Source organism: Budorcas taxicolor, chromosome 3, assembly GCF_023091745.1.
Source record: "Budorcas taxicolor isolate Tak-1 chromosome 3, Takin1.1, whole genome shotgun sequence".
NCBI classification, from domain to species: domain Eukaryota; kingdom Metazoa; phylum Chordata; class Mammalia; order Artiodactyla; family Bovidae; genus Budorcas; species Budorcas taxicolor.
In genome coordinates, this window is record NC_068912.1 from 32,864,100 (window position 1) to 32,891,922 (window position 27,823).

Sequence of the window (27,823 nt, forward strand, 5' to 3'; positions counted from 1 at the left end):
TTGATGTCCATAGCCCCCATCTATATAGAAAGGAGCAATCATACCCAAACAAGGGTGTCCTTAGTGGCTCAGATGGCAAAGAGGCTGCCTACAATGCAGGAGACCTGGGTTCAATCTCTGGATTAGGAAGATCCCCTGGAGAAAAGAATGGCAACCCATTCCAGTATTCTTGCCTGGAGAATCCCATGGACAGAGGAGCCTGGTGGGTCATGGGCCATAGGGTCACAAAGAGCTGGACACAACTGAGTGACTTTCACTTTCAAACTTTCATACCCAAACAAATCATACACACATGGAGGTGGGAGGGGGGCTTCCCTACTGTCTGTCAAGTAACTCACATGATATTATATTCTAAATGGACAGGAAAAGAAGAAGCTCCCTACAAAACAGGTGCCTCTCTGGTTCCTAAACAAGAGATCTGAATATTTGGAGTCTCTATGTGGGCTTTTCTGCCCTATGAGTGGACAGATTGATGCACCTTGAGATTTCTTTCCCTCTGGGCTGGTATATATACCCCTTTACTGGAAGTTCCCCATAACCTTCCTGCTATTAAGTCGGCCTGTGGTAGTATGTCATGGTGGGAATGGTCAACATTTATTTTCCTTCCCTAAAACGTAGATATAAGTGCTAAACTAGAAACCCAGGAGTTAGCATACCCCACTTCCCCCCAGGAACACATCAAAATTACATCTACATGTGGAACAATTCTCACTGAAAACTAACTAAAAAAGGGCAGAAGGACTCCTGTACAACTAAGGCTGAAAGAAAGATACACATGTAATCAGGAGGCAGGACCTATGACCCTTGGAGAGGACTCAGAGTAAAAAGGAGTGTACATGGGTGGGACACCACCCACTCTGGGGAGTGAGAAGTTGAGAGCCACAAATCTGGAGCCCCAGTCCTGGGGTCCTACACTGGGGAGACAAAGTCCCTTTGTTGATTGGCGGACTGTTTGAATTAACAAGAGAGCTGTAGAAGCCTGGACTCCACCATGAGGAGCACATGCATGCTGGCTTTCCTCTAAGGCAAGGTGGAGAGAGGTCTGCTTTAGTGGGTGCCAGGTTGCTTGCAACTACCTGTGGGCATGCCCCAACCTGAGTCGAGCAAATACTCTTTCCCCACTCATTCCAAGTCAGTGCAGCAAGGGATCTGGGGCGGCCATGACCAAAGAAATGATTCAAACCTTAGAAACAGAGGCGACCCAGTATTGGCACAGAGCCTGGGTGGGGCAGCAGCTGCCATTGTTGGTGCTTACTCAAGCAGTACATCAGAAACATCCTAGGTCCCTGATAGAGGCTGCTTCACCACAGCTTACCACCACCACCCACCCCCCCACACACACCCTGAGAGTTCACGTGGACCTCACCTGCCCTGAGGTATGGCTCCACAACAGGGCAGGGAAGGCAGAGGCTGGGGGCAGTGACTGGCAGTGAGGGAAAGGGGGATTTGCATCCAAGGCTGCTTCTGAGCAGAATGAGGGAAACACCTGCAGGTAACTGCAAAGCAGCACATCAAAGACAGCTCAGATTATACCCAGGTTGCAAAACATAAGGTTAATAACATTAGTTGCTTTCATATATTACAATAATGAATAAATAGAATTTGAAATTAAAAACACAATGCCATTTACATTAGCATTCCCAAAAATGAAATACTTAGGTAAAAATCTAACAAAATAAGTGTAAAATCTTTCCTATCCTATATAATAGGAAACCTATAAAACTCTGATGAACAAAATCAAGTAAATGGGGAAGTATGCCATTTCCATGGATAGGCAGACTCAGTGTTATTAAGATATCAGTTCTTCTCAACTAGATCTATAGATTCAATCCTGCTGCTGCTGCTGCTAAGTCGCTTCAGTCGTGTCCGACTCTGTGCGACCCCGTAGACGGCAGCCCACCAGGCTCCGCCATCCCTGGGATTCTCCAGGCAAGAACACTGGAGTAGGTTGCCATTTCCTTCTCCAATGCATGTTACCCAATCAAAATCTCAGCCAGTTATTTAATGGATATCAACCAGCTGATTTGAAAGTTTTATATAGAGAAAGAAATGGCAACCCGCTCCAGTATTCTTACCTGGAGAATCCTGTGGACAGAGGAGCCTGGAGGGCTGCTGTCCATAGGGTCGCACAGACTCGGACACAACTGAAGCGACTTAGCATGCATGCATGCATTGGAGAAGGAAATGGCAACTCACTCCAGTATTCTTGCCTGGAGAATCCCAGGGACAGAGGAGCCTGGTGGGCTGCCGTCTATGGGGTCGCACAGAGTCGGACACGACTGAAGCGACTCAGCAGCAGCAGCAGCAGCAGCTTAGAGAGGCAAAAGACCCGTAATTGTCAACACAATACTGAAGGAAAAGAACAAAGTTGGAGGACTGATACTACCCAACTTTAAGACTTTCTACAAAGCTGCAGCAATCAAGATATTGTGGTATTGGTGAAAGAACAGGCAAATAGATATAGAGAGCCCAGAAGCAGGTCTGAATAAAGATAGTTAACTGATCTTTGACAAAGGAGCAATACAATGCAAAATAGACAGCTCAACAAATGGTGCTGGAAAAATTAGACATTCATATACCAAAAACAAAAACATAAAAACAAACAAACAAAAATAAACAGAGACAGAGAACCTACACCATTCACAAAAGTTAACTCAAAATAGGTTATAGATCTAAGAGTAAAACACAACACTACAAAAATCTTAGAAGATAATATGGGAGAAAACCTACATGACCTTGGTTATGATGATATCTTTTTAGAAACCACACCAAAAGTATGATTCATGAAAGAAATAATGGATAAGTTTGACTTGGCTAAAATTAAAAACTTCTATTCTGCAAGAGACAGTATCTGGAGAAATAGAAGACAAGCCACAGACTTGGAGAAAATATTTGCAAAAGACACATCTGATAAATGACTGTTACCGAAAAATCTATATATAAAAGAGAGAGTGTGGAGAAAAGGGAACCCTCCTACACTGTTGGTGGGAATGCAAACTAGTACAGCCACTATGGAGAACAGTGTGGAGATTCCTTAAAAAATTGCAAATAGAACTCCCTTATGACCCAGCAATCCCACTGCTGGGCATACACACCGAGGAAACCAGAATTGAAAGAGACACATGTACCCCAATGTTCATCGCAGCACTGATTATAATAGCCAGGACATGGAAACAACCTAGATGTCCATCAGCAGATGAATGGATAAGAAAGCTGTGGTACATATACACAATGGAGTATTACTCAGCCGTCAAAAAGAATTCATTTGAATCAGTTCTGATGAGATGGATGAAACTGGAGCCGATTATACAGAGTGAAGTAAGCCAGAAAGAAAAACACCAATACAGTATACTGACACATATATATGGAATTTAGAAAGATGGCAATGACGACCCTGTATGCAAGACAGGAAAAAAGACGCAGCTGTCTATAATGGACTTTTGGACTCAGAGGGAGAGGGAGAGGGTGGGATGATATGGGAGAATGGCATTCTATCATGTATACTATCATGTAAGAATTGAATCGCTAGTCTATGTCTGACGCAGGATACAGCATGCTTGGGGCAGGTGCATGGGGATGACCCACAGAGATGTTATGGGGAGGGAGGTGGGAGGGGGGTTCATGTTTGGGAACACATGTAAGAATTAAAGATTTTAAAATTAAAAAAAATTTTAAAAAAATTAAAAAAAAAAAAAAAGAGAGAGAGAAACCTCTTAAAACTGAGCAATAAGATAACAACTAACCTGATTTAAAAATGAACCAACAAACTTAACAGACACCTCACCAAAGAAGATATAGAAACGCAAAATAAACACGTGAAAGTCTACATCACACGTCATCAAGGAAATGAAAATTAAAGTAATGAGCTCCCAGTACACACTTATGAGGATGGTCAAAATCTGGAACACTGACACTAAATACTGTTGAGGATGTGGAGCAACAGGAACTTTCATATGTTGCTGGTGGGAATGAGAAGTGGTACAGATGCTTCAGAAGACCATTTGGAGGTTTCTTACAAATTATGCATACTTTTACTAAATGATCCATCAATCACACTCTGGTATTTATCCAAAGAAGTATAAAACTTATGTACACAAACAAAAATGCTGCTCATTAATGATTATGGAAGCTTTATTCTTAATTGCCAAAACTTGGAAGCGACCAAGATGTCCTTCAATAAGTGAATAAGTAAGTAAGCTGTGGTATATCCAGACAATGGAATATTAACACTAAAAAGAATTGAGCTATCAAGTCATGAAAAGACAAGGAGGAATCTTAAATGCATATTAGTAAGTGGAAGAAGCCAATTTGAAAAGTTTATAAACAGTATGACTTCAACTCTTTGGCATTCTGAAAAAGACAAAACTATTGAAAAATAAAAGATCAGTGGCTGTGAAGAATGAGGGGAGGAGGAGGAGGGAACATAGAGGGTTTTTAGGAGGGCAAAGCTACTCTGCATGATATTATAATGATGCATATATGTCATTATAAGTTTTTTCAAATGCATAGAATGTGTAACACCAAGAGTGAACTCTAATGCAAACTATGGACCTTGGGTGATAATTATGTGTCAATGTAGGATCAGCATTTATTTTTAAAAAGTACCATTCTGGTGAGTGATGTGGATAATGGGGGAGACTATACAAGTGTGGGAGTATATGGGATATCTCTGTACCTCCCTTTCAGACTTGTTGTAAACCTAAGACTGCTCTTGGACAATGGACATGAGTTTGAGCAGGCTCCACGAGATGTTGAAGGACAGGGAGGCCTGGCATGTTGCAGTCCATGGGGTTGCAAAGAGTCAGACATGACTGAGCAACTGAACAACAACAAGACTGCTCTTAAAAAACTGGTTTTTATTTTTGAATTAATTAATTAATTTATTTATTTATTTATTTTACTTTACAATATTGTATTGGTTTGCCATACATTGACATGAATCCACCATGGGTGTACATGCATGCAAATAAAGCTGCTAACTAAGCCACAAATCTCATTAGGTAAGAATTAAATCTTTACCATTATTTACGGTTTCAAAAATTTAAGTCACTATTGGAAATTTGTCTTTTGACCAAAAATGATCAGGAAAGAGCTTACTTTTGATTATATTATTTTTTAAATGGATATAAGAAGGCTGTGGTACATATACACAATGGAGTATGACTCAGCCATTAAAAAGAATACATTTGAATCAGTTCTGTTGAGATGGATGAAACTGGAGCCGATTATACAGAGTGAAGTAAGCCAGAAAGAAAAGCACCAATACAGTATACTAACACATATATATGGAATTTAGAAAGATGGCAATGATAACCCTGTATGCAAGAAAGCAAAAAAGACACAGATGTGTATAGCGGACTTTTGGACTCAGAGGGAGAGGGAGAGGGTGGGATGATTTGGGAGAATGGCATTGAAACATGTATACTATCATATAAGAATCGAATCACCAGTCTATGTCCGATGCAGGATACAGCATGCTTGGGGCTGGTGCAGGGGCATGACCCAGAGGGATGTTGTGGGGAGGGAGGTGGGAGGGGGGTTCATGTTTGGGATCACATGTACACCCGTGGTGGATTCATGTCAATGTATGGCAAAACCAATACAGTATTGTAACATAAAATAAAGTAAAAATAAAAATTAAAAAAAATAAGTAAATAAAATGGATATACATATGTTTGTTAAATTCCATTTGCTAAATGTGTACTTAAATGCTATGTAACCTTTATTAAGCCAGAGAAAAGGGAAAACATTTTTAAAATGCAAGGAGAAATGTGAGTTTAAGATAACAAAATGTTCTGTCTTATTTCAACACAGTTCCAAATTCTCACCTTCTTGAAAAAAATCAATTTTGATTACTTTGACTAGAGTGCCAAAGTTACTCTTTCCCTATATGGAATCACCTAGGTGATTTTGCATCACTCTATGGTTTCTCAGAGCTTAAACATACACACACACACACACACACACACACACACACACAAGTGGTTTTTTAAAACAAAGTTATTATTTTTATATTTAATTTTGAAATGATATAATATCTATTATTTGCTTTAAAAAGTTCTAGCAAAAAATGCCTAGAGGATTAGCTAAAACAATATTGGCAAAATGTTAACTGTTAAAACTGGGTGATATGTACCCAGAGATTCATTTTGCTATTACTCACTTTTCTTTTATATCAGCCTAGAAATTCTATAATAAAAGGTTTATAAACTGGATTGTTAAAAGAAAGAAGAATAGGGATCCAGAAAGTTAACTGACTTTCCCAAAGCCACCCAATCCTGGTCTCTGGACTTTAATTCCTGTGCTATTTCGTTTACCCCACACTAAGCAGGCATGGCAGGGCCACAGGCAGTTCCAAGTGGTCATAATGGTATTGTCTCGGACACAAACTAGGCCACTGTCAGACCTGACCCCAGCACACCAAGGAAGGAATGCTGAGTTAAAATATATGTTTGTGGTGGGGAGGGGCATGAGAAATGGGGTTCTGGTGAACTAGGTAAAAAGAATGAGTTGGGCTACTCAGGAATTCAAAAGAAATTTCCTATAATAAACAATTTCTGTTTTCAGAAAAAAATTGGAAAATACATAAACTAATCCAGTATGACACGTTTGGGTCTTTCTTACATCTTACTAGGGCTGAAACAATGAGTCTGAGTGGGTAAAGAGCAAAAGAGAGAATGTATTAATAGACAGCTTTGTCCCAACCAGGCTCTCATGCTCTCCTGTTTCTGACAACCAGCGTTATTCTGAACCTAGGGGCTGTGGACCTCAGATTCTGAAGCTTTCATGAAAGAGTGACCCTTCCAGTGCCCAGGGACTGAGGCTGGAAAATTACATCTGGGCTGAGTTAAGGAGGATTTTGTACTCACAAATGACTGGATGGAGTCCCATGCTGCCTTGGTGCTGTTGTCTGAGTTGTATCGCTGGATGCTCTTGGTCAAACCCTCAGCCACGTATTCCTTCAGCTGTATGGGGCACATTCCAGCAGAGGAGGCGTTGTAAAAAGCAGGTGAGTTCAAGGAACAGGGAATTTCTAATGCAGGTTAATAAAATAGTTCCATTTGCTCCTCCCTTCCAAATGATCTCTTCAGAACTAAGTCAGGGGAGGGAGCTTATATATAGGAAGAAATGCTGAGGATGGAATGGCAGTGAAGGAAGAAACACACAGCATTTTCTTGACCTTCCAAAACCCTGGGTCTACATAGGATGCAAAGGGGCAAACCAAACATGGGTTCTCTTAGGCACTGAGACAGATATTCTTCACTGCCAGATATATGGAGAAAAATAAATAGGTAAATAGGGGGAAGATAAACTTGATTTTTACTGTTCTTCATCCTTCAAAGCACCACTCAAATACAATCACCTTCATAATTTTTTTTCTCCCCAATTACAATCAATCTCTTTTCCCATAATCCTTCCACTTTGACTCTAGCTCTATCATAGGACTTACTTGTGCCAACTTCTCCTCCCCACCCCACCCCCCACTCTTAGCAATCCAACAATGAATTGTGTTTTCTGTAACTTACCTTCTGTTCGTACACAAAGAGCAGGATGGCCAAGGTCACCTCAGCAAGGAGGATAATCAGCAGCAGGATAAAGAACTGGGGCAAAGCAAAAAGATGCTCACAGCACTGAGCCCAGCTACTCCCCAACTCCCACTCTACCCTGGGAGCACAAAGGCAGATCTCTGTACGTGGGCAGAAGTTCCCACCTACTCGAGCTTTCATAGGTTTTTTCATGTTTTGTGAGGAATATCTGTTCTTTTCCTACAACCAGACTTCAAGACTCTAGAGGGCAGATCAGCTATCTTCCAGCTTTTCTCTCTTCTTCCCATTGCACCTGTTGAGTTCCAGGCGCATAGTGAATATGGATTACCATTTGTTGAATCAGTGAAGCAGTTTTGACATTAGCTAACTGAAACTGTTGAGCAGAAGACTTGTAAACTAAATCATGTGTCTTCAGAGTTTGGGGCCTGGTTCTTTCTGCAAGCAGAGGGCTATTTTGGGGTGGAGGAAGACGATAATAGAGGTTGAGAGGACCCTGTACAGACAGGGAGAAGAGGTGTTCTAATCATGATCTTCACTCATATTCAACTCCAATTTTAGATGTTTGTGCTAATTACACTTAACAGCAAACACATTTTCACTTTTTAATTTGCTTTCATTGTTTTACCCCAACACAAACTTTGATTATTTAAAACCTTTTTCCCAAGTCTATTATCTTCCATCTTTTGCTAATAGTCTGGGAACTATCTGAGAACAAGGACTTTCTTATTCTATCTTTTGGCTTCAGTGTAAAGGAAAGAAGATTAACCACATGACTTGAGGAAGAAGAAAAGTGATTGGGAACCTATATTTATGGATAGCTGCTACTGCTAAGTCGCTTCAGTCGTGTCCAACTGTGTGCGACCCCACAGACGGCAGCCCACCAGGTTCCACCATTCCTGGGATTCTCCAGGCAAGAACACTGGAGTGGGTTGCCATTTCCTTCTCCAATGCATGAAAGTGAAAAGTGTAAGTGAAGTCGCTCAGTCATGCCTGACTCTTAGCGACCCCATGGACTGCAGCCTACCAGGCTCCTCCATCCATGGGATTTTCCAGGCAAAAGTATTGGAGTGGGGTACCATTGCCTTCTCCGATTTATGGATAGAGTGGTGCTTTACTATCGAGCTCTGTGTGGGCACACCAGAGAAATGAGAAACTCTTCTTTCATAGAGCTTATAGGCAAAGCCCAAGTCTAAAGGTGCTCCTGAGCCTAGCTAGCTGACAGGGAGAAAGTGAAAAGCTCTAGTATCTCTCACGTTAGACCTCAATGGCATCAGCCTAGGCTCTACCCAGCTGGGCCACTCACTAGCTGGTCTGAGATACATACATATCCTCTGCCATCTGAGGAGGGTCACAATACTCAGAAGAATCTAGAGACTAGATTTTCCACCAGCTAGTTAGTGACTCTGAGTCAGATCCTGGAAATATATACTAATGTGAGGAAGATTTAGGTAGATGGATGACGCTTGATTTCAACCATATATAAAGAATAAATAAAAGGCTATGAATGCAAATTATATTGATAAGGGTCATCATTAACAGTGTAAAATGGATACTAAGGGGGACAGTGATATCGTCTCTTATTTGTCCCTCTCAGAAACAAAATACTATGGGCCTAGACACACTGGACTGAGCTGAGGTGCCAACTTCACGTTTCAACAATTTCTTTGCACTAATAGATGAGGTACCAGAAAACGTCTTGCCTGTGGTTTAAGGCATCATGCCCACCTCCCCCTAAGTGGGGGCACATCAGCTGTGAGAGTCACTCACCGACATAAGCAGGCACTTATTCTCCTTGATGGATCCCATGCAGCCCAGGAAGGCAACCACCATGATGACGGAACCCACAATGACAAGCACATTGCCCAGCGTGAGAGAAGGGAGGTTGTGGAAGAGTACTCCAAACTTGCTGTGGATCAGGAGGTAGATCCCAAGGCCCAAAATGCAGCAGCCACAGAACTGAAAAGAAGAATCACGTAACATTCTGAAATGCAAGGGTGTTCTTAAATATCTCCTCATATCCCCTTACTTGACATTAGAATCATTTTTCCCCATTGGCTCTAGCCAACAAACTCTTCACCTAGATTTCTCCAAGTGCCTAAAAAAAAGGTATCATCTCCTGTGATGTCCCACGCATACCTCATCCTATTCATATCAGATAACAAAAAGGTCATTCCTATGGATAACACAGTATTTTCATGATTCAGATTCCTACTCCTTTTTCTAGATCTTCATGATTCAGATCCCTACTCCTTACTGGCTCAACTGCTGATATGTGGTCTTCACTTTGTAAAGGGAATACACTGGTTGAGAAGTTCATCTTTCTTGGCAGAAAACTAGAGAGGCCAAACTTTTAAGAATCTTCTCATAGAAACATGAGTAACAACTCATCCTATGACTGAAATTCAATTGCTAAATTTGATATAGTGAAAGTGAAAGTGTTAGCCTCTCAGTCCTGTCCAGCTTTTTGTGACCCCATGGATTATATACTGCTCCCCCACCTCCCCCAGGCTCCTCTGTCTATCCACAGAATTCTCCAGACAAGAATACTGGAGTGGGTTGTCATTCCCTTCTCCAGGGGGTCTTCACGACACAGGGATTGAACCCTGGTCTCCCGCATTGCAGGCAGATTCTTCACTGTCTGCGTCACCAGGGAAGCCTTAATATAGTGAAATCTCCCCAGAAAAGGGGACTTCCTTTTTGGCCAGCTGTTTTTCCCAAGGATTCAGGAGGGTTGGGGTCAGGGGAGCAAGAAAAAAAGAAACATTCAATACAGGGAGTGTAGAATCTTAGGTTTCTCACCCATAGATGTCAGCAGTGAGCAGTAATAGACTAAAGCTCCCAGAGAAATAGCCTCACTAATCACACTGGTGTCTTTCAATTTTGCAGGCTTTTCTTATGGCAGGATCGGAAAAGGGGAGAAAATTATCATTCCCTTCTTCTTAGGCTGGGTGTACTGCACATGACCTTTGCATGCATGATTTGCACTCCACATCAGGCTCTTCAGGAGAGGAGAGAGAAGTAGAGTGTAGCTAGGAAGAAGTGAGCTTAACCATGCTCAGAAAATACACACTTACCCAAAAGATCAAATTGAAGAAAAACAGGACATACTTCAGCAGTTTTAAGCTACTCATGCCCATGCTTGAGATATTCTTTCCCTAAAAAGTGGAAGGAAGAAGAGAGGATGTGAGTGACCTGACTCTGCAAAGTGGCACCAGAGATCGGAGGACACAAATGTCCAGGGTTCAAGGGTCTCCAGCATCACTGTGAGTTTTAGCTGTGAATCTTCTCTGGAAAGTTTCCCCAAACTTCTTGCTCTTTTAGTCTCTGAATTGAGGTACCAATTAGCTCATCTTGGACATTCACTTTTGCTTCAGTTCAGCAAGCCAGGGTGCTTAACATTTAATTAGGCACTCTAGAAATAAGTAGTAAAGCCATTCTTAGAGGAGGGTGAATTACAGTGACACAAAGCAGGCATCTGGGGGATAAAGGATAATCTGGTCAATCATCTGAGGAGGTCAGTGACTTGATCTACCAGTTTCTTAAATACCCTGAGATGCATACACACTCCACATTTGGTCTATGAACTTCTCTACATGAAAGTGGAGGGAGCATACCTATGCCTCATTCTTTTACCAAAGAAACATATATGGTGTTTTCTGTTCTAGGTGCTGTGGGAGATACAACCATTACTAAGCAATAGCTATTTTCCAGAGAATGTCAGTCTTACATTGTTGGTCAGAGATAAAACTGACCAACAAATATCCAATGAAGAAATGAAAAGAGATTAGCAATGAGAGCTTGAATTTTTAAAAAATAGAATTTCATTTTTCAGTAGAGGACATCAATATTCAAAGTCTGGTCCTCAATTCTAGAGATCCAGATACACATTTTTTAATTTTCTTTCAGAATTAATGAGGTTATATAGAGGGACTCCTATTTAAAAGCTGCACATAAGACTGATATATAAAGCAGAATGTCAATTTATTGCTTTTCTCCCAATATAACTATGACTTTTCTAGTTCATGGATTGCTTTTATAATCCATTACACTGTCCTTGCAGTGTCAAGATGCCCAGAAATCAGGTGATATTAAGGGATAGTTCATTTAGGCTGTAAATAAGCCTAAGGGTTTTATATTATCTGGTCTCACATTCAGGGCTTCCCTTGGGGCTCAGCTGGTAAAGAATCAGCCTGCAGTGCAGGAGACCTGGGTTTGATCCCTGATTTGGGAAGATCCCCTGGAGAAGGGAAAGGCTACCCACTCCAGCATTCTGGCCTGGAGAATTTCATGGACTACAGTCCATGGGGTCACAAAGAGTTGGACAAGAATGAGCAACTTTCACTTTTTTTCTTATATTTAGGCCTTTAATCTATTTTGCGCTTATTTTTGTGTGTGGTGTTAGGGAGTACGGAGATTCCTTTAAAAACTAAAACAGAACTGCCATATAACCCAGCAATCCCGCTACTGGCATATACCCAGAAAAAAATCATAATTCCAAAAGACACATGTACCCCAATGTTCACTGCTGCAGTATTACAATAGTCAGAACATGGTAGCAACCTAAATGTCCATTAACAGCAGAATGAATAAAAGGGTTGTAGTACATATATACAACAGAATATTACTCAGCCACAAAAAGGAATAAAACCAGGTCATCTGTAGAGACATGGATGGACCTAGAGACTGTCAAACATGAAGTAAGTCAGAAAAACAAATATATTAATGCATATATGTGGAATCTAGAAAAATGGTATAGACCATCTTATTTGCAAAGCAGAAACAGAGACACAGATGTAGGGGGCAAACATATGGGCACCAAGAGGGGAAAGCTGAGGGTGGGATGAATTGGGAGATTCGGACTAACATGTCAACACTGTTTTTTTGCCTTTTTTAAATTTATTTTTTAATATATATACACTATTAATACTATGTATAAAATAGACCACTAATGAGAACCTACTGTATACCTTGGATAACTCTACTCAGAGCCTTGTGGTGACCTAAATGGGAAGGAAATCCAAAAATGAGAGGCTATATATATACACATATATATATAGGTATAGCTCATTCATCTTGCTGTACAGTAGAAACTAATACAACATTTTAAAGTAACTATATTACAATAAAAATTAATTATAAAGAAGTGTGATGATTTACTACACAGACTTTGAAGTCAAATTTGATTTCAACTCTCACATATACCACCAAACAGGTATGTGAGATTTGGAAACCTGCTTAACATTTCTAGTCACAATTTATTCCTATGTAAAATGGGATAATACTTATGCCTCACAGGGTAGAAGTAAAGATCAAATCATCTTATCACAGAGACTGATATACAACCAGTGCTCGGTAAATGGAATCCATGCTTATTAACATGGATTTGAGTGTTTTCCAGGCCTCATAATCAAGGGTTAGCTGCCCAGAAGGACTACACTCATTTGAATGTGTCCATTGAAATGTTACCTCCTTTATCAATCCAGCTGAAAATCTTTGAATTTCCATAGCATTTAGTGCTGTTCTTTGGGATTTGATAGCCACAAACTGGAAACAACCTGTGAAATTGTGATTTATAAGAAACATATTATGATGACTAAAATATATTTCTCAGAAACATTTAGTCTTTGTCCATAGTTCCTGGCTCACAGCTCCCAAAACTCTTGGGAATTCACTGAGCAATAAGAACAATCAGAACATTTTTTGATATATAATATTTGGTCTCTCATCCTCAACTCCTGAAAATAATTCAGAACCATAAAGGTATCTTACAAGCCCTTACTGCCACAACTGGGTTAATGTTAATGAAGGTCACTTATTTTTTATTGATGTATAGTTAATTTACAACATTGTTTTAGTTTTACATGTACCGGAAACTGAATCAGTTATGATATATATATATATATATATATATATATATATATATATATATAATTTTTCAGTTTCTTTTCCATTATTATAAGATATTGAGTAGAGTTTCCTATGCGAATAGTAAGTTCTTGTTGTTTACCTATTCTATATATAGTAGTGTATATATGTTAATCTCAAACTACTAATTTATCTCTCTCCTTTCCCTGACTGTATCATATTAACTGAAGTAAGACAAAGACAAATAACATAGATATCACTCTTATGTGAAATATTTTTAAAAAATGACACAAACTAACTTATTTACAAAGGAGAAACAGATTCATAGACATAGAAAACAAACTTTCCAAAAGATGTTCAAACTACCGCACAATTGCACTCATCTCACATGCTAGCAAAGTAATGCTCAAAATTCTCCAAGCCAGGCTTCAATAGTATGTGAACTGTGAACTTCCAGACGTTCAAGCTGGATTTAGAAAAGGCAGAGGAACCAAAGATCAAATTGCTAACATCTGTTGGATCATTGAAAAAGCAAGAGAGTTCCAGAAAAACATCTACTTTTGCTTTATTGACTATGCCAAAGCCTTTGATTTGTGGATCACAAAAAACTGTGGAAAATTCTAAAAAAGATGGGAATACCAGACCACCTTACCTGCCTCCTGAGAAATCTATATGCAGGTCAAAAAGCAACAGTTAGAATTGGACATGGAACAACACACTGGTTCCAAATTGGGGAAGGAGTACATGAAGGCTGTATACTGTCACCCTGCTTATTTAACTTATATGCAGAGTATATCATGCAAAATGCCAGGCTGAATGAAGCACAAGCTGGAATCAAGATTGCTAGGAGAAATATCAATAACCTCAGATATGCAGATGACACTGTCCATATGGCAGAAAGCAAAAAGAACTAAAGAGCCTATTGATGAAAGTGAAGGAGGAGAGTGGAAAAAGTTGGCTTAAAGCTCAACATTCAGAAAACTAAGATCATGGCATCCGGTCTCATCTCTTCATGGCAAATAGATGGGGAAACAATGGAAACAGTGAGAGACTTTATTTTCTTGAGCTCCAAAATCACTGCAGATGGTGACTGCAGCCATGAAATTAAAAGACGCTTGCTCCTTGGAAGAAAAGCTATGACCAACCTAGACAGCATATGAAAAAGCAGAGACTTTACCAACAAAGGTCCATCTAGTCAAAGCTATGGTTTTTCCAGTAGTCATGTATGGATATGAGAGTTGGACCATAAAGAAAGCTGAGCACTGAAGAATCAATGCTTTTGAACTGTGGTGTTGAAGAAGACTCTTGAGAGTCCCTTGGACTGCATGGAGATCAAACCAGTCCATCCTCAAGGAAATCAGTACTGAATATTCATTGGAAAGACTGATGCTAAAGCTGAAACTCCAATACTTTGGCCACCTGATGCAAAGAACTGACTCATTGGAAGAGACCCTGATGCTGGGAAAGATTAAAGATGGGAGGAGAAGGGGACAACAGAGGATGATATAGTTGGAGATGGACATGAGTTTGAGCAAGCTCCAGGAGTTGGTGATGGACATGGAAGCCTAGCATGCTGTAGTCCATGGGGTCACAAAGAGTAGGCACGACTGAGTGACTGAACTGAACTGAGGTCCATTCAAGTTGCCACAAATGGCATTATTTCATTCTTTTTGTGGCTGAGTAATATTCCATTGTATCCATTGTGCCACATCTTCTTATCCATTCATCTGTTGATGGACATTTAGGTTGCTTCCATGTTCTGGCTATCATAAATAGTACTGCTAAGATCATTGAGGGGCCTATATCTTTTATGAAGGTGAACTTTGCAAAGCACCAAAGGATAGAGTCTAGTTGCCAGGAGAACCACCTGTGAATAGAGGATCGAAACTTAGTCTCATTCCTTGATTTTCAAGGAGGGGAGAGGGGAATAGAAGTTGAATCAATCACCAAGTGAATTAGTCAATCATGCCTCCACAAAAAAAAAAAAAAAAATGAAAAAGGAGGAGTTCAGAAAGCTTCCACTTGGGGGAGAACCAGAACATTTTTATATGCTATCATTCTGATTCCAAGCTGCATATGGACAGAAAGTCCTTTTGTTAGGACTTCATCCTATGTATCTCTTCATCTGATATTACATATTGTTTGTATTAAAGCAGTAGTCTAGTGAGTAAATGGATTTTCCTGAGTTCTGTGAGCCCTTTTGGTTAATTAGTTGCACCCAAGGATGAGGTTATGGGAACCTCTGATTTATAGGACATCGGTGGGTCAGAAGCTTGGGTAACACTTGGACTTGGGGCTGGTATTTTAAATGGATGGCAGCCTTGTGGTACTGAGCCCTTTGTTTGTGGAATCTGATTCTATTTCTGGGCAGACGATGTTAGAATTGAGTTGAATTATTGGACACTCTGCTGGTATCCAAGAATTGCTTGCTGGTTTGGAAAAGCTGCCACCCACATATATATTGGAATCAGGTCCAAGAAGCTAATCTACAACCTAAAGCTCTAACAATAGGTGACTGGATGAATAAATGGTGGTAAGACTATATAATGGTATACTACTTGGGAATAAAAAGAAGGAACTGTTGCTACATGTTAGAATGTAGGTGGATCTCCAAATGATTAAGGTGAGTGAAAGAAGTTAGCCAAAAAGGAGTACCCAATGTGTGATTCAGTTCAGTTCAGTTCAGCCGCTCAGTCATGTCCGACTCTGCAACCCCATGAATCGCAGCACGCCAGGCCTCCCTGTCCATCACCAACTCCCGGAGTTCACTCAGACTCACGTCCATCGAGTCCGTGATGCCATCCAGCCATCACATCCTCAGTCGTCCCCTTCTCCTCCTGCCCCCAATCCCTCCCAGCATCAGAGTCTTTTCCAACGAGTCAACTCTTCACATGAGGTGGCCAAAGTACTAGATTTTCAGCTTCAGCATCATTCCTTCCAAAGAAATCCCAGGGCTGATCTCCTTCAGAATGGACTGGTTGGATCTTCTTGTGGTCCAAGGGACTCTCAAGAGTCTTCTCCAACACCACAGTTCAAAAGCATCAATTCTTCGGTGCTCAGCTTTCTTCACTGAAAGCTTTCTCTTTCTTTCCAACTCTCACATCCGTACATGACCACTGGAAAAACCATACCCTTGACTAGATGGACCTTTGTTGGCAAAGTAATGTCTCTGCTTTTCAATATGCTATCTAGGCTCAGTGAAAAAAGGAAAGAGGAAAGAGATGGCACTATCTCTGTGAAAACTGGGACCATCATTGAATACAGTAAAAGTATTAAAAATCTTCACAAAATGGGCAGTTTTTCTCCTTTAATTTGGTGCAAGACTATATGGAAAATCAGGGAAGGAGAAAGAGATGCTCTTTCCTGTCTGTGAAGGAAAGGATCAGTGGGGATATCCCCTGGTTTGTGGGCACCTCATTAGTGGGTGCTCTGTGGACAATTAGATTATAGGGCCTGAAGCAGTTGTCACAGGATCTGAGAATATTGGACATGAGGTGACTCTAGGAAGCTAGTCAGGTATGGACTTACCACCCCAGCCAACCCCACTGGAAAAACTGACACCCTTCTGCTGTCAAAATCTGTGACTCATGTGGTCCTGTGAGAAAAGTCCCTGATGTCAGCTTCCAGGAAACCACTGTGACTGAACTGCAGTTAGGTGTGGTACCTCCCACACCCAATGTGGAGGCCAGAAAGGAAGTTCACCCTTTAGTTTTCTCCAAGCAAAGAGCTCTTTGGCTGATAAACTGTCCCATTAATTTCTAGTTCAGTCTCTTTTTCTCTGACCCATACTTATGGGTCATCGAATATAGTCTTGAATCTAATCACGCCTAGAAGTGGCTAAGGTCAGACAAGAATCCCAAGGAAGTATCACTTCTTGCTTTCCAGCCTTATCTGATTCAAGTTCAATTTGGATACACCCAAGACAGCTTTGTTGTTAGACTACTATATTTATGAGATGTTAGTAAGTATTCCTAAAACAAAAACAAGCAAAACCATAGGGAGTGAGAGGAATCTATGGTTAGTCATTTCAGAAGTGAGATTAAATAAAATAAAACATAAAACAATGAAGTTTTTTTTCTGATCAACTTCTGAGAAAACTGTTTTATACTAATGTACACTGTGAGTCTCTAAGAGAAACATCTACTTATATAACTACAAACCTATTCATGTATTACAGGTTACTTATTAACAGCTCATAGTATTTCATAGCTCAGAGAATATTGCATTCCATGGAACAAAGTTTGGCAAACTCTAGTATTGGACTTGAGTAGATTTAGTTTTGAATTCTAACATTGGTGCTTACCAGAAGTATGGCCCTGGGCAATTTCCTTAACCTCTCTGACTTTCCCAATTTCTTATTCTTTAAAATGGTGATACAATGATTCATACCTTATTAGCTAAAGGACATAATATTTCCTGGGTGGCTCAGTATCAGACTGCTGGGTTCAGCGAAAACTGAAAGATCAAATCTGGAACTTCCCTAACAGTCCATTCTTAAGGGTGACTCTAAAATTTCTGCTAGATCTTTTTTTTTTTTTTTTTTACTTTTTTAAAAATTAATTAATTAATTAATTTTCCTTTACAATATTGTATTGGTTTTGCCATACATTGACATGAATCCACCATGAGTATACTTGTGTTCCCCATCCTGAACCCCCCTCCCACCTCCCTCCCCATATCATCCCTCTGGGTCATCCCAGTGCACCAGCCCCAAGCACCCTGTATCATGCATCAAAACTGGACTGGTGATTCACTTCACATATGATATTTAATATGTTTCAATGCCATTCTCCCATATCATCCTGCTCTCGCCCTCTCCCACAGACTCCAAAAGACTGTTCAATACATCTGCGTCTCTTTTGCTGTCTCGCATACAGGGTTATTGTTACCATCTTTCTAAATTCCGTATATATGTGTTAGTATACTGTATTGGTGTTTTTCTTTCTGGCTTACTTCACTCTGTATAATAGGCTCCAGTTTCATCCACCTCATTAGAACTGATTCAAATGTATTCTTTTTAATGGCTGAGTAATATTCCATCGTGTACATGTACCACAGCTTTCTTATCCATTCGTCTGCTGATGGACATCTAGGTTGCTTCCATGACCTGGCTATTACAGTGTTGCGATGAACATGGTGGTACACGTGTCTCTTTCAATTCTGGTTTCCTCAGTGTGTATGCCCAGCAGTGGGATTGCTGGGTCATATGGCAGTTCTATTTCCAGTTTTTTAAGGAATCTCCACACTGTTCTCCACAGTGACTGTACTAGTTTGCATTCCCACCAACAGTGTAAGAGGGTTCCCTTTTCTCCACACCCTCTCCAGCATTTACTGTTTGTAGACTTTTGGATAGCAGCCATTCTGACTGGCATGAAATGGTACCTCATTGTGGTTTTGATTTGCATTTCTCTGATAATGAGTGATGTTGAGCATCTTTTCATGTGTTTGTTAGCCATCTGTATGTCTCCTTTGGAGAAATGTCTGTTTTAGTTCTTTGGCCCACTTTTTGATTGGGTCTTTTATTTTTCTGGAATTCAGCTGCAGGAGTTGCTTGTATATTTTTGAGATTAATTCTTTGTCTGTTGCGTCATTTGCTATTATTTTCTCCTTTTCTGAAGGCTGTCTTTTCACCTTGCTTATAGTTTCCTTTGTTGTGCAGAAGCTTTTAATTTCAATTAGGTCCCATTTGTTTATTTTTGCTTTTATTTCCAATATTCTGGGAGGTGGGTCATAGAGTGAATCCTGCTGTGATTTATGTCGGAGACTGTTTTGCCTATGTTCTCCTTTAGGAGTTTAATAGTTTCAGGTCTTACGTTTAGATCTTTAATCCATTTTGAGTTTATTTTTATGTATGGTGTTAGAAAGTGTTCTAGTTTCATTCTTTTACAAGTGGTTGACCAGTGTTCCCAGCACCACTTGTTAAAGAGATTGTCTTTTCTCCATTGTATATTCTGCTAGATCTTGCGGAATAAAATACATTAGGTGCCAGAAGTTCTTTTAGTAATCCTTTGCCTGTTTCATTTTTTGTAATATCTTTAAGTTTTGTGTGCTCTTGTTAAAAAAAATTCAAACAATATAGAGAATACAAAAAAGGAAACATAAAACCTTCTGCAACCCCACAAGCCAGAGATAACCACCTTTAACATTTTTGGTGAACATCTTCCCAGACATTTTTTAAATATACAGATCTATTTGACAATTTACATAGAAGAACATGGTATCCAGCAAGTAGTTATTGGTTTCCCATTCATTCCTACACAGAGTCTGTGGAGGTCTTTGATTCATCACTGGGGCCATAACTAACAGAAGTTTTTTTCTAAGTAAGAGAAGAAATCTGTTCTCTATGAGTGCTCCCAAATTATGGCCCTCATGACAAAATAATTTTAGATAAATGATATAGTTCATCAAACCCTGCAAAAGGCCGAGCTCTTCATAAATAAATTTTATCTATAAATTTAGCCCCACTTTTCAAACAGGAAGTCCAAGGCTCAGATAGCCTATGTAACCAGCATAAGATCACCCAGATAATAATCAACAAAGACAGGGCATAGGCCAAGGTCTTTCATCCTCCCAAGCCTACATTTCTTCCATTGTCCCACGGCCTGGGAACTCATCTCCCACTTCACCATTCAACTCCCTCCCTGTAATGTGATGAACCTCCAGAAGGACTCTCTTCATTTTTTACAGTTTGAACCCCTGTGAGCAGTGGCTGAGTGAGGTAGCATGTGGGTTTGCAAGTATGCCTATTTATAGAGTAATAAGCAGTTATAGATGGAGCGGTGTTACTAAAATCAAGTCAAATCAAACCATCAACTTTATGCATTAATTTCTTTTCATGTCTACATCACTTCATCAAAAGAATGTGTCTGTCAGCTTATTTTTTCCTTAAATCGTGTTCTGGTGAAAATTTCCTTTCAAGGCTGCTCTCCAGGGAGAGGAATTGGTGATTTATAAAAGAGGGAGAGAAGGAAGAAGCAAAGAGAAGAGAAACAAATGAGGAACACAAATCCAGATGATCCTGGGGTCTCATTTTCCTCCATTTGGGAGCTTAGCAAGGTCATCACTCAACAGAAAAACCGCAGATGATCCTAGTGGCTGAGCTGAGACAGGACCTATATAACAAGGTGGCTCTCAAAACTGGAACAGTTACATGAAACAGCTACAACTGCTCCAGAGTCAGTGGACTAGTAGTTCTCTTTCCTTAGCATAAAATATGTAGAATTTTGATGCAGAGGGACCCTGTCCTAGAGACTTGTCCATGGTGTGCTCAGCAAGCTATGTCCACAGTGGGCAAGACTCTCTGTGAGATAATGAAAGCTATTTCTATAAATATTCCTGTCAAAAGTTGGAATAGCCTGAATCTAGTCATGAGGCAATGGCACCCCACTCCAGTACTCTTGCCTGGAAAATCTCATGGGTGGAGGAGCCTGGTGGGCTGCAGTCCATGGGGTCACTAAGAGTCAGGCACGACTGAGCAATTTCACTTTCCCTTTTCACTTTCATGCATTGGAGAAGGAAATGGCAATCCACTCCAGTATTCTTGCCTGGAGAATCCCAGGGATTGGGAAGCCTGGTGGGCTGCCATCTCTGGGGTCGCACAGAGTCGGACACGACTGAAGCGACTTAGCAGTGGCAGCAGTCATGAGGAAACATCAGACAAACCAAAATAGAGAGACAATCTAGAAAATATTTGCCAGTATTCTTCAAGAATATCAACGTTATGAAACAAAGAAAGACTCAGGAACCATTCCAGATAGGAGAAAATTACAGAGATAACACTTAAAAGCAATGTATGGTCAGAGATTCTAATAGCAAAGAACAGCAATGCCAAAGAATGTTCAAACTACTGCACAATTGCACTCATTTCATGTGCTAGCAAGATAATGCTCAAAATTCTTCAAGTTAGGCTTCAGCAGTACATGAACCAAGAACATCCAGATGTACAAACTGGATTTAGAAAAGGCAGAGGAACCAGAGATCAAATTGCTAACATTTATCGGGTCATAGAGAAAGCAAGGGAATTCCAGAAAAGCATCTACTTCTGCTTCCCTGACTATGCTAAAGCCTTTGACTGTGTGGATCACAACCAACTGTGGAAAATTCTTAAAGACCACCTGACCTGTCTCCTGAGAAATCTGTAAGCAGCTCAAGAAGCAACAGTTAGAACAGGACATGGAACAATAGACTGATTCCAAATTGGGAAAGGAGTACATCAAGGCTGTGTATTGTCACCCTACTTATTTAACTTATGTGCAGAGTAAATCATGCAAAATGCCAAGCTGGATGAAACACATGCTGGAATCAAGATTGCCAGGAGAAATATCAATAACCTCAGATACGCAGATGACACCACCCTTATGGCAGAAATCAAAGAGGAACTAAAGAGCTTCCTTATGAATGTGAAAGGAGAGTGAAAAAAGCTAGCTTAAAACTCAACATTCAAAAGACTAAGATCATGGTATCCGGCCCCATCACTTAATGGCAAATAGATGGGGAATAAGTGGAAGCAGTTACATATTATTTTCTTGGACATCAAAATCACTGTGGATGGTGACTGCAGCCATGAAATTAAAAGACTCTTGCTCCTTGGAAGGAAAACTGTGACAAACCTAGACAGCACATTAAGAAGCAGAGATACCACTTTGCAAACAAAGTTCCATATAGTCAAAGCTATGGTTTTTCCAATAATCATGTACGGATGTGAGAGTTGGATGATAAAGAAGGTTGAGCACAGAAGAACTGAGGCTTTCAAATTGCGTTGCCAGAGAAGACTCTGGAGAGTACTTTGGACTGTAAGGAAATCGAACCAGTCAATCTTAAAGGAAATCAACCCTGAATATTCACTGGAAGGATTGATGCTGTAGCTGAAGCTCCAATACCTTGACCAACAACTTTTGGTCATAACTATGATGTATTTTCATTGGAAAAGACCCTGATGCTGGGAAAGATTGAGGGCAGGAGGAGAAGAGGGTGACAGAGGATAAAATAGTTGGATGGCATCACCAGCTCAACGGACATGAATTTGAGCAAACTCAGGGAGATAGTGAAGGACAGGGAAGCCTGGTGTGCTGCAGCTTAAGGCTGTAACTCTCATAAAGAGTTGGACATAACTTAGCGACCAAACAAAAACAATATAGAATATTAGTGAGCCAAAAGGGAGAGGATAAATGTATACATATAGCTGATTCACTTCATTGTACAGCAGAAGCTAACACATCACTGTAAAACAATTAAACCCCAACAGGAAAAAATAAAAAGAAAGAAAAAAAGAGTATTAGTGGGGCAACTGGGGGAATCTAATAAAATCTATGGAGTGGTAATAGTATTATATCAATGTCAAAATCCTGATTTTGATCATTGTAAAGTGGATATATAAGAAAAAGATTTTGTTTTTATACACCTTAAACACTTAAGGGGGAAGATATCATGTCAGCAATTGCTCTCAAATGAGAAAACTGGAGAAAGATAAAGAAAATGTGATAAAATGTTAATATTTGAGAAATCTGAATGAAGGGGGTTCCGAAATTTTTGATATTGTTTTTGTAACTTTTCTGTAAGTACAAATTTTTGTCAAAATAAAAAGTGAAGAAAAAAGTTGAATGTAAGTAAATGATCTAAGGAATTCTGATCTCAAAATCATTATAGTTTAAGCCCCTCATGGTATAAATATTGAGATTCTACAATAGTTATTTTCAGAAGAATAAACCATGGGGCAATTCTTTATACCTCTAGTTCTTCCTGATATAGAATAAATATGAAGCTATGAGATCAAATTTACCTGAGCAATTTTAAAACATGCACAATATCAAAATCATTTCTCACCTTTTTTTCTCCATCAAGTTCTGAAATATAAAATGTCAAAAAAGTTTGGCAAATTAAATATTTGACTAGCTAGCCTATTGATTTCAGATATTTAGGATTTATAGCTAAGTTGTATTCTCATGTCTGCTTATGTTAAAACACACAGGAAATTTCTTTATGTGAGCAAATAACACAATTCAGTGATGCCATTTAATACATCTGAAAGAAAAGGATGTAGTGTGGAGAAAAAAAACATTTCTTAGAGAATCAAGAAACATTCTAGATAACTAGTTAAGTAATTTTGTGATTTTGAACAAGTTGCCTGACCTAAAAAATATGCAGATTGAAGTGTTATGTTAGCAAAACTGGGCTCTCACTATGAGTTGACATTTTATTTGAACATTTATGTAATCTCTAAGTTCCCTTTCAGTATCAACATTCTAACACTTAGAACATATCACATTTATTTTAAATTGTTATACAAATGTATCGCTGTGGTGAAACAACTTTTGGCAATAGCTATGATGTACTGATGCAGTGGGAAATCTACCGTGAAGTAGGAAATGAAGAGAAGAATTGCCTCTGTATTCCAACACAAAGATGCATGGCCTCCCCTCTGAGTGCCCACACACTTGCTTTGTAAATGCATTGTCTTCCTCTTTCTGAAAGCCTATTTCCAGACAACTTTCCCAAACTGACCACCCAGCCTCCAGTTGCGATCCTTTCATTCTGTGCCCCAGAGACCACCCTGGAGGCCCACTCTGCATGACTGTCTAATATCTCTGCATTTGTTTCAGTGCTCTGCACCTGATGTGGCAGCTGGGTCCTGGACCTTCCTGAAGCCAGGTAGCCAGCCTCTAGGCCCAGGGTGATCTGCTCACAGTGGACACTCACTTGGTACAGGAAGTACTGTGTGCTGACTAATTCAGGAAAGTAAACCAAACCACTGTAAGTAAATCAACACAGCATTTCCGGAAACAGAAGCTGAAAGAAAGAGAATGGCTGTAACCTTGCAGAAAAGCTCCACCCTTCACTAAAATCTAAGGGGGATACCTAGGTCAAGGAGGAAGAAATCTGCCCCTCATCCTCATTTCAACCCATATTCCATCTGTCAAGTGGATATTTCAGGCATAGCTCTGTCTGTGGCTAGCTTGGAACTCACCTGGTTAGTGAGCTTGCCTTCCATTTTAGGTTCTGGAGTTCTAGAACCAAGTAGAAAAAATTTCCAACTTCTTGTGGTCCTGCAACCATGGCTTGTTATACTCCAGTGTCATTTGCTTACTCTCATTTCTAACATGCCTGGGTGTTCACATTTCTTTGAGTTTGCATATTCTGTTTGAAATGCTGTTACCCCTAGTCCCCATAGCAAATTCATCCTTCCTTGAAAATGAACCTGAGCAATCGTCTCTCCCAGGGAGTCTTGGGCACATTCCTAAACTCCTCCTACATTTTGTGCACAGGATTGTTCCATTATAGAAAAGATTATATTATGTTGCATTTGTATATTGCTGTGACTGTCCTCATGCTACTCTACAAACACCACATCGGTTATCCCTGTGTCTCCTGTGCTTAGCACATGCCTAGCTCCTGTTCTGTGGCAAGGTAGGAGTGAGGAAGGTGAACAGACTTCACGTGCTAGTCTGAAGCCCCTTGGACAGTCAGAAATCAATCTGAAGTCATAAGAAGCTAAAGACCAACAGAGTTTGAGGTTTCCAGTGTGTGCCTCTTGTCAATTACCAAGTGTGAAGTCACTTAGGTAGTAGTAGATGTGAAAGGTGAAAGGCTGGGCTTTGACTAATTCCTTGCTGGTTTAAAAGTGTCGAATCCTCTTATTTCAAGGCTAAATACTCTTAATTGGCCCACACAGGAAACATCACAGGAAATCATGCTACAGTTCAGCCTCTGCTCTAATTTAACCGCAGTTTCAAAATAGTGTAGATTCTAGTGGAGATTGAGAAAGCAAAACTTTGTTTAGCCAGCAGCTAAGATTCTGTTGTGTTCAGTTCTGTTCCCTTGCAAGCATATCTGATGTTTCTTATCTCCCAAGGGAGTTCCTTAAGGGCAAGGCTGTTTGCAGGACAAATACATTCCTTTTATTATCCCCCCAAGCCCCACCTCCCACCCTTACCAGGCATAGTACCTGGCCCTGCTGCTGCTGCTGCTGCTAAGTCACTTCAGTTGTGTCTGACTCTATGTGACCCCATAGATGGCAGCCCACCAGGCTCTGCCGTCCCTGGGATTCTCCAGGCAAGAACACTGGAGTGGGTTGCCATTTCCTTCTCCAATGCATGAAAGTGAAAAGTGAAAGTGAAGTCGCTCAGTCGTGTCCGACTCTCCGGGACCCCATGGACTGCAGCCCACCAGGCTCCTCCATCCATGGGACTTTCCAGGCCCTAGGATGTGCTTAACATCTGATTATTAAATGAATTCATTACAAAGTCTGGTCTTTATTTGAAATCCAAAGGTCAATAACCCCTGAGATGCTTATAGAATCGATAGTCCTTTGCCCCATTCCCCTGCCTCATCATTAGGTGGATGAGTGTGGTTCTACAGAACTTTCCTTTCCATTCCCTGTATGATTCTTACAGATCTTGGAAGGAGAAAGCTTTCATCTAGAGTTCTTTGTGGTAATCTGACCCCCAACAACTATAGTGGTTACAGAAAGCCAGGACCGAAGCTTGGCTATCACTTTCTGAGTCCATAATACCGCAGTCATTAGTTATGGGACCCGAATTAGAAATCCTTGCAATATCGTTTTGTTTTCCAAGTCATCCAGATTTGGTACATGTCATATTACGTTTATCAATATTCTTGTTTTGAATACTAAGGGAAAGCGTTAGTTGCTCAGTCATGTCCGACTCTTTGCGACCCTGTGGACTGTAGCCCGCCAGGCTCCTCTGTCCATGGAATTCTCCAGGCAAGAATACTGGAGTGGGTAGCCATTCCCTTCTCCAGGGGATCTTCCTGACCAAAGGATCAAACCCAGGTTTCTCACACTGCAGGTAGATTCTTTACTGTCTGAGTCACCAGGGAAGCCCATTGAATACTAAGGATAAGTTTATTTGGGGGAATCCTGAGGATCACGGTGCTCTTCCTATTCTTTTAAAACAACTAATCTAAGCAGCTCTTAACAATGTCTATCTTTTACCTCATGCACAGGTTCTGAGCATGTCCTGCGTCCTTGACTCTGAGCTGGGCGTTAAGATTAAGCATAGTCCTTCTGTTTAGTGTCTCTCAGGAGTCACTAACTGTACTTTTGAAAATTTCTCAAATTAAGAAGATCTGCATCTCCCAGCTGCCTTTTAGAATAGTTCTAGCTGTTGGTTCTCTGCTCACTTTAAAATTACAAGACCAGTCTTCTAAAGACCAGATCAAGTAGGAAATCTTCCAGTTTCATTTCACACAAATGGCTCTAGTCATCAGTAATGACCAGACGGAGAAGTTCAAGTTCTGAAGCAATTTAAGCACATGAAAACCATGACCCATCAAATAATTGGAACCTAGTTAACTGGAACTCTTTCTGGCCGGATTGCCTTTTGAGGGCCACTAGGATCTTGCTGATAATTTTACTACCTGCACTAAACATTTGCAAAAGCTTCAAGAGAGTTTACAGTCTACTAAAGAGATAAACAGAGACTCCTAAGAAGATACCTTACCCCACATAATATGGTTCAGTTCTCTGCTTTCAAGCCAAATTAAAATGTCACCAATCTTACCGTTAAGCAGGCACTTTTCGTCTCTCCTTTAGACAGAATTGGTGATTATCAATGAAGCGCCAAGACAAGACTGGTAACACGGATGTCAGAGCTATTTGTGTAAAAGGAGAAGTGAAGGGGGAATAAATGCGATCACACTGTGACGACAGGAAGCCCAGATGAGGAGAGGGAGGAAGTGAGGCTGGGCCCGCCCTCTTGAACCTCAGAAATGCAATCCTTCCCCTGTGGCTTTTCAGACGCCTTCTCTCACAGCTCACCCAAATATCTAAACCAGTTTCCATGAAAAACAGGAAAACTTGAAGAACAAGTTGATTCAGGCAGGAATCTGTGAGAATTGGTGGGTTCTGGAGTGATCTGACATTGATTTTTGTCTAGAAAAGGACAGCATTTCTCAATCAAAATGACATCTCAGAATTACCTGTGGATCTGCTCAAGAATAAATATACCTGACCCCACCATACTGACTGAGTCCCAGTTAGGTAGATAGACAGGAATGGAACCCAAGAATCAATATTTTGAGAAGTTTCTAGGAGTGAAAATTAGGAATGTCTCCTAAGCCACTTCACCTTCTCCCCATTCTCCCTCTGGCCTCCTTCCAGAAGCTTTGTAGTCTCCAGTTTGATTGAGTCACTACTTTCAGACTTCTATGTCTCAGAAGCTGGACTGCCCTTGCGTAAGTGTATTGTCAGGGGCAGACTTCAAGGCTCAGTCCAAAGGTTCTAGTAGAATTGATTTGATTAGTAGAGAGAGCCCCAGATTCAGAGTCCCAAGATCTGGATTTCAGTCCCAGCTTTATTTGTGTTAACTGTGAGATACTGAGAAAATATCAACCTCTCAGCTTCAGCTTATTAAGAGTAACATCCAATAATTACTATCTTCCTTCACCTAAGACTT

At 40.4% G+C, this 27,823-nt stretch overlaps 1 protein-coding gene across 1 annotated transcript in view; it reads right to left on the minus strand.

Moving 5' to 3' along the window:
• The window catches only part of CD53 (CD53 molecule), a 37,077-nt gene extending 10,077 nt beyond the window's left edge, over positions 1 to 27,000 (minus strand). Inside the window, exons 1-5 of the mRNA XM_052637797.1 lie at positions 26,930 to 27,000; positions 10,622 to 10,702; positions 9,315 to 9,503; positions 7,527 to 7,601; positions 6,870 to 6,965 (exon numbers count right to left, since the gene is read on the minus strand). Coding sequence (XP_052493757.1) covers positions 6,870 to 6,965; positions 7,527 to 7,601; positions 9,315 to 9,503; positions 10,622 to 10,684 — 423 coding nt within the window. The 5' untranslated portion in view covers positions 10,685 to 10,702; positions 26,930 to 27,000. The remainder of the gene's footprint in view (positions 1 to 6,869; positions 6,966 to 7,526; positions 7,602 to 9,314; positions 9,504 to 10,621; positions 10,703 to 26,929) is intronic.
• Positions 27,001 to 27,823: the final 823 nt, after the last annotated feature.